At 38.5% G+C, this 17,519-nt stretch overlaps 1 protein-coding gene across 1 annotated transcript in view; it reads left to right on the forward strand.

Moving 5' to 3' along the window:
• Positions 1–2,628: 2,628 nt before the first annotated feature.
• Positions 2,629–17,519, forward strand: part of mthfd1b (methylenetetrahydrofolate dehydrogenase (NADP+ dependent) 1b) — a 47,829-nt gene continuing 32,938 nt past the window's right edge. The window contains exons 1-4 of the mRNA XM_051722415.1: positions 2,629–2,807; positions 7,114–7,198; positions 14,950–15,009; positions 15,163–15,216. Coding sequence (XP_051578375.1) covers positions 2,770–2,807; positions 7,114–7,198; positions 14,950–15,009; positions 15,163–15,216 — 237 coding nt within the window. The 5' untranslated portion in view covers positions 2,629–2,769. The remainder of the gene's footprint in view (positions 2,808–7,113; positions 7,199–14,949; positions 15,010–15,162; positions 15,217–17,519) is intronic.

Below are 17,519 nucleotides of genomic sequence, written 5' to 3' on the forward strand. Positions count from 1 at the left end.
TCATGGCACTGAGGCATTATAAAGGAGGCTCTTTGTGCACGATGCAGAAAAACATTCTCAGAGCCCACTGCTGGTTGTGGGGGTCCGGATTAATACGGGTGAGCTACGCTTTCAACGTTCCCTCCAAGGATGTTACCACTGAAGATGTCCCACCTGATTTGACAGACACATTATCACTGTCAGAGTGGTGTGACTCGGCCACAGTCAGACTTATACCTATCACTGAGGTTGCAAACTGATTGTGCCAAAAAGCAAGTCAGAGGCAGCCACTGACATTGCATCTAACTCCTGTTCTGCATGCATAGCTGGTGACAATGGTGTGCATGATTCAGGCTCCATTTTGTCCTGTGCCTCTGTTGTAGGGTGAGCTCTAGTCAGGAGCGGCAGTAAAAGTTGTACAGCAGAAGACAGCTGTTCCACTTTGCGTGCTAAATCAGAAGGTTTCGTTTTTTTATTCCTTTTGTCATGCTGAAGTGTTTGCTTACGCTTACGATCAGACATAGGGATGCTTGAAGGCAGCAAATCCTCCGCAGAGGATTCAGCTGAAGTGGATGTCAGCTGAAGCACTCTTCAAAAACGAACTGCACAAAATATCGCACAATCGATTCCATCAAGCGATAATGAAGAAGAGGTCAAGCTGACGTGTTCAGGGGTTTTTATAGCTAAAGACACATCATGCATCATGGGGTGACAACTTTCTAATTCGATTCTCAATCAAAGCACAAGCGCAAGAGTTTTCCACTAGTGCTTTCAGTACTGCCTCTGGCGGTCTGGAACGAAAGGAAATAGATCTTGCATTACCTTCAGTGGCATAAGTTTCATGTAAACATTAGGAAGGACAAATCAACCCATCGCTATACTCCGACATACCTGCCAGTGTTTTCCTAGAACCGACGTCTTTTCACAGTGGAAAGAGAGCTCGAGTGCTCATGGTTGCCAGACTGCGTGACTAAAGCGTCACCCTGACAGAATATTTTCAAACTGTACAAGTGTCAAGATTTGATTGGGGGATTTCACCTATAGAAATCTGGCAACCTTACACATGTTGAATTCTAATTCTGGCCAGCAAATTGACGTTATTTGAAGTCTGTTATTTATCAAATGTAGAAAATTAAATATTTTACTTGCATGATTAGTTCTAAGTAATACATTCACAATTAATCTAAAGGGGATGGTAAGGGGATGGTGGTTTTACAAGGGGGATGCTTTTTGGTATTTCTTTCAACAAGGGGGATTCCATCCCCTCGCATCCCCCCACAACTCGAGCCCTGCTTACTATATTTTATTACAGAAAGTATTTTAATATCTAGAATATCATATTCATGTAATTTTACTCTCTGCAATATTTGTTAGCAAAGCCTTAAATTAATCATACATTTATGTTTCCAGGCTCTTTTTTAGGTCCATGTGTATTAAGCTTAACAGTGCTATTTTGAATGACAATTAAATCATTTATTGTAATTAATCTGTAGGGCAATTTATCTCCACCCAAAATTTCAGCAGGGAGCTTTCAATTAAAAATGTAAAATCTGTCATCAAAACTTAATTATCCTGTCGGATCCAGGAAAACTAATCATAACATATCTGTATTTTAAACTTTCGTATTTTAAACGTCGCTATTTTTATTCAACTCGTTTTGAAGGATTCCTTTACTTTAACCCAGGCAAAATTTAAAAATGAAATGAATGAAAATTCTGTCATCATTTACTCATTGCTTTATTATTTAATTTGTATTTTGTTTGCTGTGGGACACAAAGGGGGTTTTCAGAATTTCACAGCCGCTGCAGCTCAAAAAATGAGAAAAGCCCTATAAAAATTATCATAGAAGTTATACATTCTATTTGTGCACTATATTCCAAGTCTTTCAAATCCATATGATAGCTTTTTTTTTTTTTTTTTACAATTCTTATGTAACTATTCTTACATAGTTTTATATATATATATATATATATATATATATATATATATATATATATATATATATATATATATATATATATATATGGTCAAAATAACCACAACTGAAACCAACAACTTTCTTATAAAGTGGGGGTGCCAACATTGATTGCATTATCATACTTTAGAGGTTGCCTGTGGCCTGATAGTCTGATCCATGCAAACAAATTAGATTGATCAGTTGTGTGTTTGTTAGCAGCTTTTACAAAGTCCATACAAAACTCAGACTGACCTATCTATCTCAACTTCAGAGGTATGCAAATCTGTAAATATGTAAAGTGCAAACAACTGAGCTGATATATATATATAGATAGATAGATAGATAGATAGATAGATATAGATTAATGTTTAACATGCAGTAAAAAAAATCCTTGGTGGGCTCATTTACTCTGCTAATAAAGACATTTTTAAAAGTGAATTTAAACACAGGGTTTATACAGATAAATACAGATATTATACAGTGTAAATATATAAAATGAGGTGGAGGAATACAGAACATACATTTGACTTAAAATGTCCACTTATTTCAAAAGCACAAACCAGATAAAAAATTTTAAAAAATAATAATAATAATAAAATAAAAAAAAATCAGTAAGGATGATGCTGATTCGTGCAGACGGCAACACCCACCCACGTGACTAACGTAAGCGCACTTAGTAGTATTCTCGAATGTTGTGACGGCAGATTCAGTTCTTAACGCGACACGGCACAGAGCTCGACACGTGCTTTTCAGCGAACAGCGTAAACTGCAGAATACAACTTTATCTCACTAATCAAACTTTATACAAGAAGCTTATTTTACAAAGTCTCACGATGCCAGCCCAAATCGTCAGTGGGAAAGACGTCTCAGCGTAAGCGATTTTCTTTCTTAAGCTGATTTCCCATGCATGCTTGATGCAGTTGTACACTCATTTAATTACATTTCAAGATTTTATGATTCATGTTCACCCATACTTGTTTTAAGTGCTATTTAGTTTAACATTTATAAGAGTGCGAGTTGAACTGCAGTAAGCCGCTCACGTGTCTGGTTGTTTTGAGGGGTTGACGCAAAGTAACCTTTGATTGTTTGCTCTAGAAAGAGAATTGCTTGTGTTAAAATCGTTAAATGCTCTGTACGGACATGAGGTGGGAATCTGAAGAAATATGCTACATTTACAAAGCCCACCCCAGCACCCCCTAGATCTAAGCATAGAGAGGCACAATCTCCGTGGAGTGGAGTACGGATCTTTTTCTAAAAGTTTGAAAGTGTTTCTCATTTTATTCAGTGAACATAATCAGAAGACCAACAGCATGTGATCTCCAGATGATCCTCATTACGGTCAGCTAGGGATGTGCTCAAATTTTCAACTAGCCTAAAAGTAAGAAATTCTCAGAAAAACAGTCCAAAAGCATAGTATTACTCCAATAGATAAATTCTGATACTAAATGCTGCTGATAAATAGGACGTATAATTGTGCTTTGCTTGAATTATTCTCATTGTACATTAGGCTATCCTATAAAATGACAGGCATTCGCTGAATCAGTGTTGGCAAGTATTGGCGTATTTATGAAAAACAATTGAATTGATTAGTAGTCATTTGAGTGTAGTCATGCACATCCTTACAGTCCATAATCATCCTGGAGTAACTAGAGCTTGAGTAAAGACACAATGATGATAGTTCATTAATCAACCCTTTTGTTTTAGTTTTTTGTAACACTGTTAAGATATGTTTATGCTTGCCTTGAACGATGAATCATGGCATCAGCATTTTCAGTCCAAAGCTCTCAAAATGAGAATGTTTGTCCAGTGTTCATTAATATCTTTATTAAAGGTGTCATGTCACGAGGAATCAAATTTTCCTTGGTATTTTGACATATAAGAGGTCTTTCTACTATAAAAACATACTGTAAATTTCAGAACTCAAAACTTAATCCCCAGTGCAATAAAAGCCCTGTCCACTGGTGTCAATTTGTACCCTTTTGAGACAGAAAATAGGACAAACAGGTATGGTGTGGCGTCCATATTCCTTAACACCAAAGGGGACCCATCAGGACTATTTTGAATTATTTTTGTATATAAACATGCATTAGACAGACATCCTTGACCGTTGTCATGTATCTCGCCACTTTTAAGAGACACAATGTCAAGTTACAACTCTGAAAAGACATTTATGTTGAAGTTTTAAGGAGGCGCTTAGGCCAAAACCGAGCATTTCAGACAGAGGGCCAGAGACAGGGTGGAAAATGATCATATATTACAAAATTATTAACCTCAGGGAAGATAATGGAACTATATATATATATATATATAAAGAGCATTTCATGTCACCTTTGATATATTACCAAACAAAAGTAATTATGTGTACTGAAATAAGCTGAAAGACTTTTCTTCATACATCCAGTTACTGTAAATCGTATTAAACTCAAAAGAAGTAGGGTACTACGACTACATCAGGGTATACGTATTCCTGACCAAAGCTCAATTTTCACTGCAGAGGCCAATGCTCTACTGTTGGCACTGAAGTTCATTGAGACTGCACAATAACAGGATTTTTTTTTCTTTTTTTTTTATTATTTCTGATTCAAAATTATGCCTTGAAGCACTAGAATCTATTAAAACTGATCACCGAGCAATTCTGAAGATTTTAATAAAATTGTCATCCCTTGAAGCTCAAAATTTTAACAATCTTCTGCTGGGTACCTGCCCACTATGAAATCTCTGGAAATGAGCAAGCAGATAATACTGGCAAAGAAGCATTATCTACAGAACTCAAGTGCTCAATATATTCCACAGATCTGAAACCAATCATAAATTCATATGTCAAAATCAAGTGGCAGTCAGAATGGGATCAGTGCTAAACAAACAAATGACATGAAATCAATCCTGCTGTTGGGACCAGGAGTTTTTTCTCTTTTAATAACCACTGGGACCAAGTTGCTGATGTCGGATGTCGGATAGGCCACTGTCTGTCAAACATTTTAATGGATTGTAATATTTCTACTCCTGTGTGAAAACTGTTTTATTCCATTGACACCCTTGAAAAGATTTTCAACAAAAGTAATCCAGATTTAGTTTTTGAGTTTTAGTAAAAATGAATCCTGAACATCTTATTTAGTTTTACTTTTATTATTTTAACCTGGTTTTCGCCATGAAAATAGCCATCGAAGCTGGCATGGCTTTAAGAAACAAACAAACAATTATGAGTACTATGAGACACATGCTGTTGTGAAAAGTCAAGCTATCGAAGAAACACATTTTAAGAGTGAGGAGGCAGTGTATATCAATATACAGACAGGTGATGGTACCATGAAGGTCCCTGCACACTTCTTACGAAATCATTTAAAAGTAAATCTGGCCAAAACAGGGAGATCTACAGGGCAAACTTTCAGGAAAATTTTGTTCCGGCTGCTAAACACCTTTTTGCCATTGGTCCAGGTATTTCGGTAGGTGTGACCTGGAGTTCCACCTACTTTGAGGCCGACATATTTTTCAGTTACATTCAGTCAGTTAAGATCAGTCAACATGAACGCATCACCGTGCTGAGTTGCTAGGTGTGTTCGACTTCATGTAGACCAATCAGCACTGGACTTGAAGCAGTGCATGTCGGTTAGAAATTTTGTCTGACTTGAGACGGCGCCATCAGAGTAACGCGAGAGCGATTGGATAGCAGCCACCTGGCTCAGCCGGTGCAGTTTCTCCAGAGCAGCTGCGCGAGCTCTCAATGACGACACCACTTATTTGCAATTGGCCAGACTCTCAATGTGACAGCGGTAACACGTGTTTCATGGGTTGCGTTCGTGATGACCTACTACACGTACTACTCTTTCTACTTCTGCTATGTCAGTCTATGTCAGAAATAATAGTGTTTATTCTGACACCTCCAGTTCTGAGAGAACTCACAAATCTTTGTGTAAAATTAAAGCATCTGTCTGTCTGAATTCCACATCGTTTGCAAACATTGCGTGATCTTCAGTGACTGGTAGAGCTGTCAGTTGGACAGAAAAACTTAATTCGAATTTCTACCATAATATTTTCAAAATTTTAATTCACTCGAATTTTAAAGTCAGATGGCAGTTCACATGGTGTTACACTTGCACTGATGCCACAGTATACTACCCCAGACTCAAGCTTCATAATAACAGTGAAATACCACATTGTTTCATTACAGTTGTATGTAGGGTAGTAATACTGGTATTCGGCTGAGCTCGGTGGTGAAGTGGCTCAGACTATGAGCGCAGGCCGTGCTGTTCAAACAGACGGCACACAACAGAATGGAAGCTCTGCTCATGGGGGCTGCCATGTTAGAATCACATGACCAGCTGAATACTAATTGTTTAATCTGTATAACCATCCTGTTATTTGACACTTTTACTCATTGATTTTATGCTATTGTGCTTGAAAATAAACATTTTACGATGTGAATGCACTTCATAAATGCCTTCCTTTCATGGGTGTGGATTATGATAATTGTTAATGAATGTGTACACGCCCCCTCTTTACGAATGTTTGGAATTCACTAACATACACGCGTTTTACTAACAAATCTGGGGAGTACGAAGGGTTCGTGAATCTGACTGAAAGTTTTCGGAAGATCCTTTTTACACGCAAATTTCTCCAAATTTGCTCATATATTTACAGAAGTTTCGTAAATGAGGCCCAATGTTCAAAGATCAAGTTAAATTTGATTCCTTATGCCATGACCTCTTTAACATTTTTTTTTTTAGTAGTTTATTGTTTTTCTATTTCATTTCACCTCTATCAAAATGCAGTCACAGCAATTTGGAATATTCTGTCCTGTCTTTTACGCACAATTTGCATGTGGTCAGGAGTTGGTGTAAATGTTGTTTGTGCCAACTTAACATTTTGAATATATAAAAACTTTTATAATGCACAGTTTGCACAAGAATGGCTTTGCAACTGATTTACACAAAAAATCATTCTGCTTGTGTATGATGAACGAGGCCCACTGTCTAAAATGGATCAAACAAAAACTTGACCGGAGCAAACAAGAAGTGGAGTGGATTGACAAAAGAGCTGCCTTATTTTTTTATAGATGACGTCTGAATTCTGTTCCGGCCACTCAAGCCCAATTTATACCCTGTACTGTAAACAAAATGCATTGGCCTACTTGGTTGTACTGTGGCTTGCTGTGTTATTAACTCATTATATTTCTCTAGTCAGGTCAGACAAAGGCTGAAGGAGGATGTGGATGCTATGAGGAACCTGCATCCCAATTTCAAACCAGGCCTTGTGGTGTTGCAGGTCAGTGGGAAAAAGTTTATCTGTCTAAAATTGAATTCCATACACCCGTCTGTGCATCCATCTGTCCATCCATCCATCAACTGATTTTGTGAGCTGTCTTGGCTGTTGGCACATTAAAGCTGAAGTCTGTAATTTCTGCGCAACAACCGCCACCAAACAGTAGGGCTGGAAATTGCCACAGACCTTCTGATTTGATATTACAACAATATTTGGTTGCAGATTCAATAAGTATTGCGATTTAGGTGTTATGGTATATTTAGCTATGTTAACCCCTTTTTTTTTCTGAAAGAAATGTTTATTGAAGAACAGTAGTGTCTGACATGACATTTGTTTCACCAGTTTTCAAAATCGACTAGACTGTGCAGTGTCTGAGCTGTTAGTCAACTAGTCAATAAGATTCCATTATGTCCATGTGACTCCGATCAGACGCGTTTCATAGGGATATGTGGATGCTAAGCTCATCCATTTAAAGGTGCACACAGTATTTTTTCCTCATAAAAAAAAAAAAAAAAACTTCTAAAGACATGAATTGTAATTTTCTCTCCAGTCTCCAGTCATATCAGTAACCTTAGAAAAGTTATATATTACCATTTATTCTACATGGAGAATTGCAAATATAAAACTAAAAATGTAAGATATTAATATTGTGGGATAGGATATTCACCTAATATTGAAGTTATATGGATATTTATGCTTGCATTTTTATATATTTTTTTTTTAACTACAAAAGCTTTGAACGTACACTATATTGCCAAAAGTATTCGCTCACCTGCCATTAGACGCATATGAACTTAAGTGACATCCCATTCTTAATCCATAGGGTTTAATATGACGTTGGCCCACCCTTTGCAGCTATAACAGCTTCAACTCTTCTGGGAAGGCTTTTCACAAGGTTTAGGAGTGTGTTTATGGGAATTTTTGACCATTCTTCAAGAAGCGCATTTGTGAGGTCAGACACTGATGTTGGACGAGAAGGCCTGGCTCGCAGTCTTCGCTCAAATTCATCCCAAAGGTGCTCTATCGGGTTGAGGTCAGGACTCTGTGCAGGCCAGTCAAGTTCTTCCACACCAAACTCGCTCATCCATGTCTTTATGGACCTTGCTTTGTGCACTGGTGTGCAGTCATGTTGGAACAGGAAGGGGCCATCCCCAAACTGTTCCCACAAAGTTGGGAGCATGGAATTGTCCAAAATCTCTTGGTATGCTGAAGCATTCAGAGTTCCTTTCACTGGAACTAAGGGGCCAAGCCCAGCTCCTGAAAAACAACCCCACACCATAATCCCTCCTCCACCAAACTTCACAGTTGGCACAATGCAGTCAGACAAGTACTGTTCTCCTGGCAACCGCCAAACCCAGACTCGTCCATCAGATTGCCAGATGGAGAAGAGTGATTCGTCACTCCAGAGAACGCGTCTCCTCTGCTCTAGAGTCCAGTGGCGGCGTGCTTTACACCACTGCATCTGACGCTTTGCATTGCACTTGGTGATGTATGGCTTGGATGCAGTTGCTCGGCCATGGAAACCCATTCCATGAAGCTCTCTACGCACTGTTCTTGAGCTAATCTGGAGGCCACATGAACTTTGGAGGTCTGTAGCAATTGACTCTGCAGAAAGTTGGCGACCTCTGCGCACTATGCGCCTCAGCATCCGCTGACCCCGCTCTGTCATTTTACGTGGCCTACCACTTCGTGGCTGAGTTGCTGTCATTCCCAATCACTTCCACTTTGTTATAATACCACTGACAGTTGACTGTGGAATATTTAGTAGCGAGGAAATTTCACGACTGGACTTGTTGCACAGGTGGCATCTTATCACAGTACCACGCTGGAATTCACTGAGCTCCTGAGAGCGGCCCATTCTTTCACAAATGTTTGTAGAAGCAGTCTGCATGCCTAGGTGCTTCATTTTATACACCTGTGGCCATGGAAGTGATTGGAACACCTGAATTCAATTATTTGGATGGGTGAGTGAATATTTTTGGCAATATAGTGTATATTTAAAGTTTTTATATTTTTTTTTAAATTTTTTTTTTATTTGAGCTCTAGTCAGCTCCCTAAAATTCTGGGGTCTATTTTGATTGTACAAAGTTTTCCAAAGGAAAAAAACCCTGGATTTACCCACCATCTGAGGGTGTTTGGTGCTCTGATGGATCTTTTAGAATGATATGGAGGAAAAAACTTTGCGTTAAATTGTTGGATAATGTGATATGGCCAGCGATAATCCTAAATATAACTTACTGAATTTTGTTTTGGAGAAAAAAAAAAGGACTGTCTATTCCAGAGAACACAAACATAATTTAATTGCAATGTCTTTGTTCCAAATTGCATATAGACTATGGTTGGGGGGGGGGGGGTTGGACGCTAGGTGGTACTATGGGGTAATTTTCATTAAGCAGGGTTAGTGTTAAGCCTACACAATAAAGCAAGACACCTTGATTTCAAACTTTGAACTTTTTATTTATTTTAACTAAAAATTCAAATGAAACTGGGAAAAAAATTAAGTGCAATTAAAATGTGTGGTGTTCAACTTTTTGAAAGATGGCTTTACAACAGTTGTGAAGGGCAACATCTCTCTGGCAAAGAACCTACTTCATCTGTGCATTCTCTACCCCTCGGGTATTTTGTTGTCTGGGAAAATACATCATGTGTGTGAATACATTTTTGTTCCCTCCTTCATGAGAGATATATATATATATATATATATATATATATATATATATATATATATATATATATATTTATTGCAATATCCAATTACATCGGCAACCCCCGGGCTGAGGGATCTTGCTTTAGTGATTTTGCATTGAGAATTAAATTGATTTAAAAAAAAACTTAAATCAGATACATTTCTAAATTCAAATTGCATTCCAAACGAAATAAAAAAGCTATTGAAATAATGAAGTGATCAAAAAAATGATATAAGTAACCATCTTTCCATTTACCGTCAGGCAAGTATCCATCTAAACATGCAGGCGGAAAATTACTTACACAAATGAAGACAAAAACAAGTATAAATGTAAAAATAATAATTATAATTATGATAATCACTGCAATATAAATCATGGTTCGAGGTGAACGTGTTTTTGTATTATTTAATGTTTTAATCACAGATGTATAGGCTGCAGAGTTGCGTTCACAATCAACTGCTCTGTGGAAATAAAGCGAACTGAACTCAAAGCACCTCCTGAGCTGAGATGTCTGAGGTCAGTTGCAGCACTTATAGATGATACTGTTCTTGCAAAACAAAAGCAAAAAATTCAGAAGACAGAAACAAGGAAAGAGTGAGAACATTTTACATGCGCATGTTCCATGAGACTGCACGCCTCCGAACAAACATACATGCGCATAGATGGCTTTTCTGTCATCTGTTCTTAAAAATATAATAAAGTGTGTTTCTTCAAGCGCGTGTCTGTGTGTCTACGGGCAGATTATTTGTAATAATAATAATAATAGCCTAATAATACATTAATGGGAAAACAAGCCAAATATCGTCTTGACATCTTCAAGCGCATCAGCCATTGGCGATCACTCTGACTATTGTCGATCCCCGAGATCATTTATCGGTACAACCCTAATATAGACTGCGTATAATATATATACGGTTTTACCATTAGCTACATTTCCACAAATGTGACGCGCTCCATTATTTGAACCAGAAGTTTTTTTTAATGCTGTGTGTGACAGATCGTGGCAGCTGCCCATTCAAAGGGAGCGGGGAGCAACTCTCTCTCTCGCTCTGATTTATAGCATGAAAAAAAACATGAATGAATATCAGAGGTCATATTGAACGATACAATACATCTTACTGAAATGCATCATATCTCATGTATTCAGCCAATCTGTTTATGTTGAAATGACATTGAGAATATCTTGTGCATTTCCGTTAGCGTTCAAGTGACACCAAGTGACTATCGCGCACACAGTCTGCTCATGTTTCATTTGCTAGTCTCTTACCACAAATCACACACTCAATTCACACTTTCTCCATAGCCTCAATGAGACCAAATTCAATACAGATAATTAAATCATAATAAATCCACAAATACTAATAAATAAATGAATAAATAAAACTAAATAAATCCTTGCTTTCTTTTTACCACATGTTTTTCTCTTCTACCTGACGCTTTTGATTTTGTTTGGCTAGCTAACCTGTTGTTTTAATTGTTGATTAGTACTGTAAATTAGAACAAGCAGTTTTACCATGTCTTTAAAAAAAAAAACCTGCATCCTTACCACTCTTGCGAGATGCACACCTTAAAAAACAGCCTATGTTAGACATACTAAATGTCTTTTCATATATCTCATAAACAATTAAATATGATTAAAATACTTAAAATGGCCCTATTTGATTGTGCTTTATTATCAAAAATATATATATTTTTTTTACACACATTCCATTTTTTTTCTTCTTGTAACCTTTAAAATAGAGAGAGCTTCGCAACCCCCCATGAAGCTCTCGCAACCCCCAGGTTGGGAATCCCTGTTATAAACGAACAGTGAACAACACTTACAGCACACATTAATCTTGGTTAATGTTAATTCCAACATATACTAGTAAATTTTTTTTTTACATTAAAATATACACTCACCGGCTACTTTATTAGGAACACCTGTACACTTATTCAAGCGATTATCTAATCAGCCAATTGTGTGCAGCAGTGTAATGTATAAAATAATGCAGATACAGGTCAGGAGCTTCAGTTAATTTTCACATCCATCAGAATGGGGAAAAAACGTTGGTGCCAGATGGGCTGGTTTGAGTATTTCTGTAACTGCTGATCTCCTGGGATTTTCACGCACAACAGTCTCTAGTGTAAAGAAAATGGTGGGAAAAAACATCCAGTGAGCGGCAGTTCTGTGGGTGAAAACGGCTTGTTAATGACAGAGGTCAGAGGAGAATGACCAGACTGGTCCAAGGACAGGAAGGTGACAGTAACCCAAATAAACACGTGTTGCAACAGTGCTATGCAGAAAAGCATTTCTGATTATACAAGACGTCGAACATTGAGGCGGATGGGCTACAGCAGCAGAAGACCCTTCCTGGTACCAATACTGTCAGCTTAGAACAGGAAACTGAGGCTGCAGTGGGCACAGGCTCACCAATACTGGACAGTAGACAATTGAAAAACATCACCTGGTCTGACAAATCTGGATTTCTGCTGAGGTACACAAATGTTAGGCCCACTGCAGCCTCAGGTTTCTGTTCTTAGCTGACAGAAGTGGAACCATCGTGGTCTTCTGCTGTTGTAGCCAATCCGCCTCAAGGTTCGACATGTTGTTCATTCTGATATGCTATTCTACCCACTACAATTGTTGTGGGTTATCCGAGTTACCATATCCTTTCTGTCATCTTGAACCAGTTTGGCCATTCTCCGTTGACCTCTCTCATCAACAAGACGTTTTCGTCCACAGAACTGCCACTCACTGGATGTTTTTTGTTTTTCACACTATTCTCTTAACACACTAGAGACTGTTGCATGTGAAAATCCCAGGAGATCAGCAGTTACAGAAATACTCAAACCAGCCTGTCTGGCACCAACAATCATGCCACGGTCCAAATCACTGAGATCACATTTTTTTTCCCCCCATTCTGATGGCTGATGTGAACATTAATGGAAGCTTCTGACCCATATCTGCATGATTTTGTACACTAGACTGCTGCCACACGATTGGCTGATTAGATAATTGCTTGAATAAGTAGAATTACAGGTGTACCAAATAAAGTGACCTGTGAGTGTATGTTAATATATGGTACATTAATGCATTATGAACTCCAATGAACTCAAATGAACTAGAATGAACAATTGTAGATTTATAAATCACCATTAACCTGTACCACTCTCAAGGTCATTTCAGGGGAAATGAGGAAGTGGGAACCAGCTTACACACTTTCAGGTTATTTATTTTCGTGCCGCTTTTCAGCGTACACACAACAAAAATTCAGTAGCTCAAAACATAAATGAAAAGCACTCTGTCATTGCAGTCCATGCTGTTCTATCACTCAGGTCTCTCTCTCTCTCTCTCTCTCTCTCTCTCTCTCTCAACTGCGGCTCTGGCTGCTTTTTATCTCTCTCCAGCTCTTCACTGTAACACAAAACAGCTGTTAGAGAGAATTCCCCCCCAGGTGTCAATCCTTACCGCTCTTCCTCTCCCGGACTCGTTTGCCACATACGTCGCTCAGCCACGCCCCCATCATTACAAACCAAGATTAATAAATGCTATAAAAATGGTAACACTATATAATAAGGTTCCATTTGTTAACATTGGTTGACTACATTAGTTAACATAAACTAAAAATAAACAATACTTTTACAGCTTTGGCATTTGGCATTGTTAATTTCAACATACACCAATACAATTTTAATATTCCAGGTTGTATACATAAACATTAGTTAATGCAGTATGAACAAACAATGAACAATTGTATTTTTATAAATTAACATTTAAGATTAATAAATGCTGTAAAAATGTATAGTTCATTGTTAGTTCATGATACCTAATACATTAACTGATAATGCCTTACTGTAAAATGTTAGCAAAAATATTGTTTTTTGTTTGCTTTTGATGCATTTTCTAATGTTAACAAGTTAGCCTGCATGTGGTAACAATGGATCAGAAGCTTTTCATGCTCTTAATACTGTGAAAGTTTTACAAATACATAAATGTATTTGTCAAATTCATAACACAGCATACTGCAGCACCTGCTGACATTAATAAAATGTGCTATGAATGCATTGTCAATACATTCAGCTGTAACTACACTGACATCTCCTCAGCATTTACTGTATCAGCAGCATGGAGCTGAAACACAGGTCTTGTGTCAAATGACCCGCACCAGAGAATAACTAGTCACTTAATGAGGTCAATTAAATGAGGCACTAATTCATGTCATGCTATCTTTGCAATGTTTTCGAGATGGCAAGCGCTTTTCTTGTTTTTTTGTTGTTGTTTTTTTTTGGTGTCCAGAGTCCCTTTTTTCCAAAGATATAACAAATCAGAAATTCAATTTTTCCACTTATTACATGAAAACTTTAACTACACATTGTCATATGAACAAGCAGTCAGTAACTGCGCTGCCTGACTGAAGTCTCACAGATCTGAAGTACAACATTAAATAAACACGGGAACAGTTCCAGCGACAGTTTAGACTGTTATGTAGTCTAATGTTGTACTTCATTTAGAATTTGACATTCATAATTTATAAGATTAATTCAGTAACCGCTCTTACTGATGTATTCACTAAAAAGAACCGGCTCGGGGCCTGGGTAGCCAGTGACTATTGACGCTGTCTACCACCCCTGGAGTCGTGAGTTTGAATCCAGGGCATGCTGAGTGACTCCAGCCAGGTCTCCTAAGCAACCAAATTGGCCCGGTTGCTAGGGAGGGTAGAGTCACATGGGGTAACCTCCTCATGGTCGCTATAATGTGTGGTTCTCACTCTCTGCGTGTGGTGTGTTGTGTGTGGATGCCGTGGAGAATAGCGAAGTCCTCCACGCACTATGTCTTCACGGTAATGTGCTCAACAAGCCATGTGATAAGATGCGTGTCCTCAGCCACCTGGATTGAGGCGTGTCACTATGCCACCACGAGGACTTAGAGTGCATTGGGAATTGGGCATTCCAAATTGGGGAGAAAAAGTCTTGATAGGTCCATCAAGATATGATTACCCTTAATGAAAAAATATCACATTACCTCAAGTTTAAAAAAAACACTTTTTTTTAGCTACCTGTTTGGATGTTGATTGTCTGTTGTAGGTGGGAGACAGAGAGGACTCAAACATTTACATTAGGATGAAATTGAAAGCTGCTGCTGAGGTAAAACCACAGCCACTCCTAGAGTTACACCTACACCTAGAGTCTAGGCACTGTAGCTTCACATAGATCTACTGAAAATATTTGTTAAAAAATGTAACATTTCAATTAAAAGTATTGAATATGCAAGTACTGACTAATTCTCTTGGTTTTAAGGTTGGGATCAATGCTGTTCATGTGAAGCTACCACAGACTGCTACTGAAAATGAGGTACGGTATATCGGCATAATTTCCCAAAAAGCTTTTAATTCCTTCTCAGATTTTTTTGGAGTGCGTTTACATCCACAGCAGTATGCTGATAACTATTAAAAATCAGCTTAGAATGGCAGTATGCCATTTACATGAGATTTGGAATCATTGGAGTATTCTCTGGTTTTGACATCAAAACGTAAACATGCACCCAACACGTGCACATTGGATAAGCGAGCAGAACGCTGGTAAAGGTGTTTACATGCAGAGCAATATTGATTTAATGGGCATCAATCTACAGCAGTGGTTCTCAAACTTTTCAGATCAAGTACCACTTCTGATCAAATCAGACATTGCAAGTACCACCTACTCACACTTGCTGTAAGAGCAGAGAAGCCTTTCTCACAAAGGTAGGAGGTAGCAAAAGGCATTTAAACCTCCAAAGCCTTGAAGGAGAGGGCACTTTGTCTTTGGATCCAAAAATTCAAAAGTGATTTTGTTTCAATTCTGACATGAGGCCCATCAGATGATAATTCCAAGAGTTTCTCCTGTTCAGCACATGTCAGATCATGCGGTATTCCTTTGACATAAGTTGTAAAGGGATTTCTGGTGCACTCTGGGTTTGCTTCCCCTGGAAATTACTCTGAAAGTTGTTCTGTTAGTGAGGAGAGGTGCACAACTATTACATCTTGAATGGCAGAATCAAGTGACATTTCAGTAGTGCGCAGAAAATTCTCTAGGGATGGGAACAGGGACATTGCTTGCTTTGACTTTGTTGATGCAAAGCAGCAACTTTTTCTTCCTTGCGGTGATTTTATCATGTAGTCCCAAATTCAAGTCATTCCAACGTGAGAATACATCAGCCAAAAAGGCGCATTTTGCCAGCCACACTGGATCATCAAACAGAGTTGCAAGGGGAGACTTCAGCTGATGCAAAAATATCTGCACCTCGGAGTGAAGTTCACCGAGTCGCTTGAGCACTTCGCCTCTTGATAACCATCTTCGGTATGTAGCAAATGCTGTTCATGTTCACTGCCCATTTCATAACAGAGCACACTAAACAGACGTGAATTCATGGGTCGAGCTTTGATAAAATTCACAACTTTAACAGCAGAATCTAGTACACATTTTAAATCCACAGCCAAGGCTTCGCGGTGGATGCTGCAGTGGGTCAACTTAACATCTGGGGCAACTTCTTTAATCTGTGCAATAACAACGTTGTGTCGACCTGTCATTGCCGTGTCACCGTCAGTACAAACTCCAAGGCATTTGTTCCAGTCAATTCCATTCTCTTGAATAAAGCCATTCAGAAGATCAAATATGTGCTCCCCTATTGTTCTTGTTGATAGGGGCTTACAAAACAAAAGTCCTCATGTGATTCACCCTCAAACTCGTATCGAACATAAACAAGAAATTTGGCCAAATCTGCGACAACACCTGCTCATTTTTATGCACTCAGTTAGTGTCCTCCTGACATCGTCTGCCATATCAGTGATTCTGCAGGTGACTGTGTCATTGGAAAGGGGTACAACATCCAACTGTTTTGCTGCTTTCTCACTGCACATAATATGAGTCATCTCTTTTGCGAGAGGTAAGCAAAGCTCTTCACCAATAGCATGGGGCTTACATGCTTTAGCAATCAACAGGCTTGCTGAATACGAAGATACTTGCGCTTTGGACACAACAGTTGCGCTGCCTTTTATTGTGGCCTTGCTTTGATTCAACATGTTCAATTTCCTCTGAAAAAAATCAACTGGCTTGTTCATTAAGGTCACATGTTTTGTTGTCAAATGTCGTGGCAGATGTGCTAGCTTCATACTGTCATTGCTGAGAATCTCGCAACACAACGCACTGTGGCCTTGGGTCCTCCTTCGTGCCGGTGACGGTAAACCCTAAACTGAGGTAATCTGAATTGTACACCTCGTAGCCGTTTTCTGGCTCTTGTTAGCGCGAGGAGTTCTGTTAATGTCTGGATCAGACTGCCGGCTGTATCATCTCCATTGTTTGATGAATTCGATGTGTCAGAACTAGGATCAGTCCTCTTGAGTTCTGGCGCCTTTAACCATCACAAAATGTCTGATTTATGCTTTTTCATTTTAGATGAGTTTTGTGGAGTTTTGAGAAGATGGAGTGGTATTACGTGCTTATAGCCTGTTCCCGCACTAAATTCATGTTGATGCAACGTGGGTTACGCACAAGCTCGTTACGCACACACAAGTCTAAAGATAATGCACATCCAATTTTCAAGTTGTGTATATATATATATATCAAAAATTTTATTTTTATGATATATTTCTAAAACATGGAAGCATAAAACATGGGGG

Source organism: Myxocyprinus asiaticus, chromosome 17, assembly GCF_019703515.2.
Source record: "Myxocyprinus asiaticus isolate MX2 ecotype Aquarium Trade chromosome 17, UBuf_Myxa_2, whole genome shotgun sequence".
Lineage (NCBI taxonomy): Eukaryota > Metazoa > Chordata > Actinopteri > Cypriniformes > Catostomidae > Myxocyprinus > Myxocyprinus asiaticus.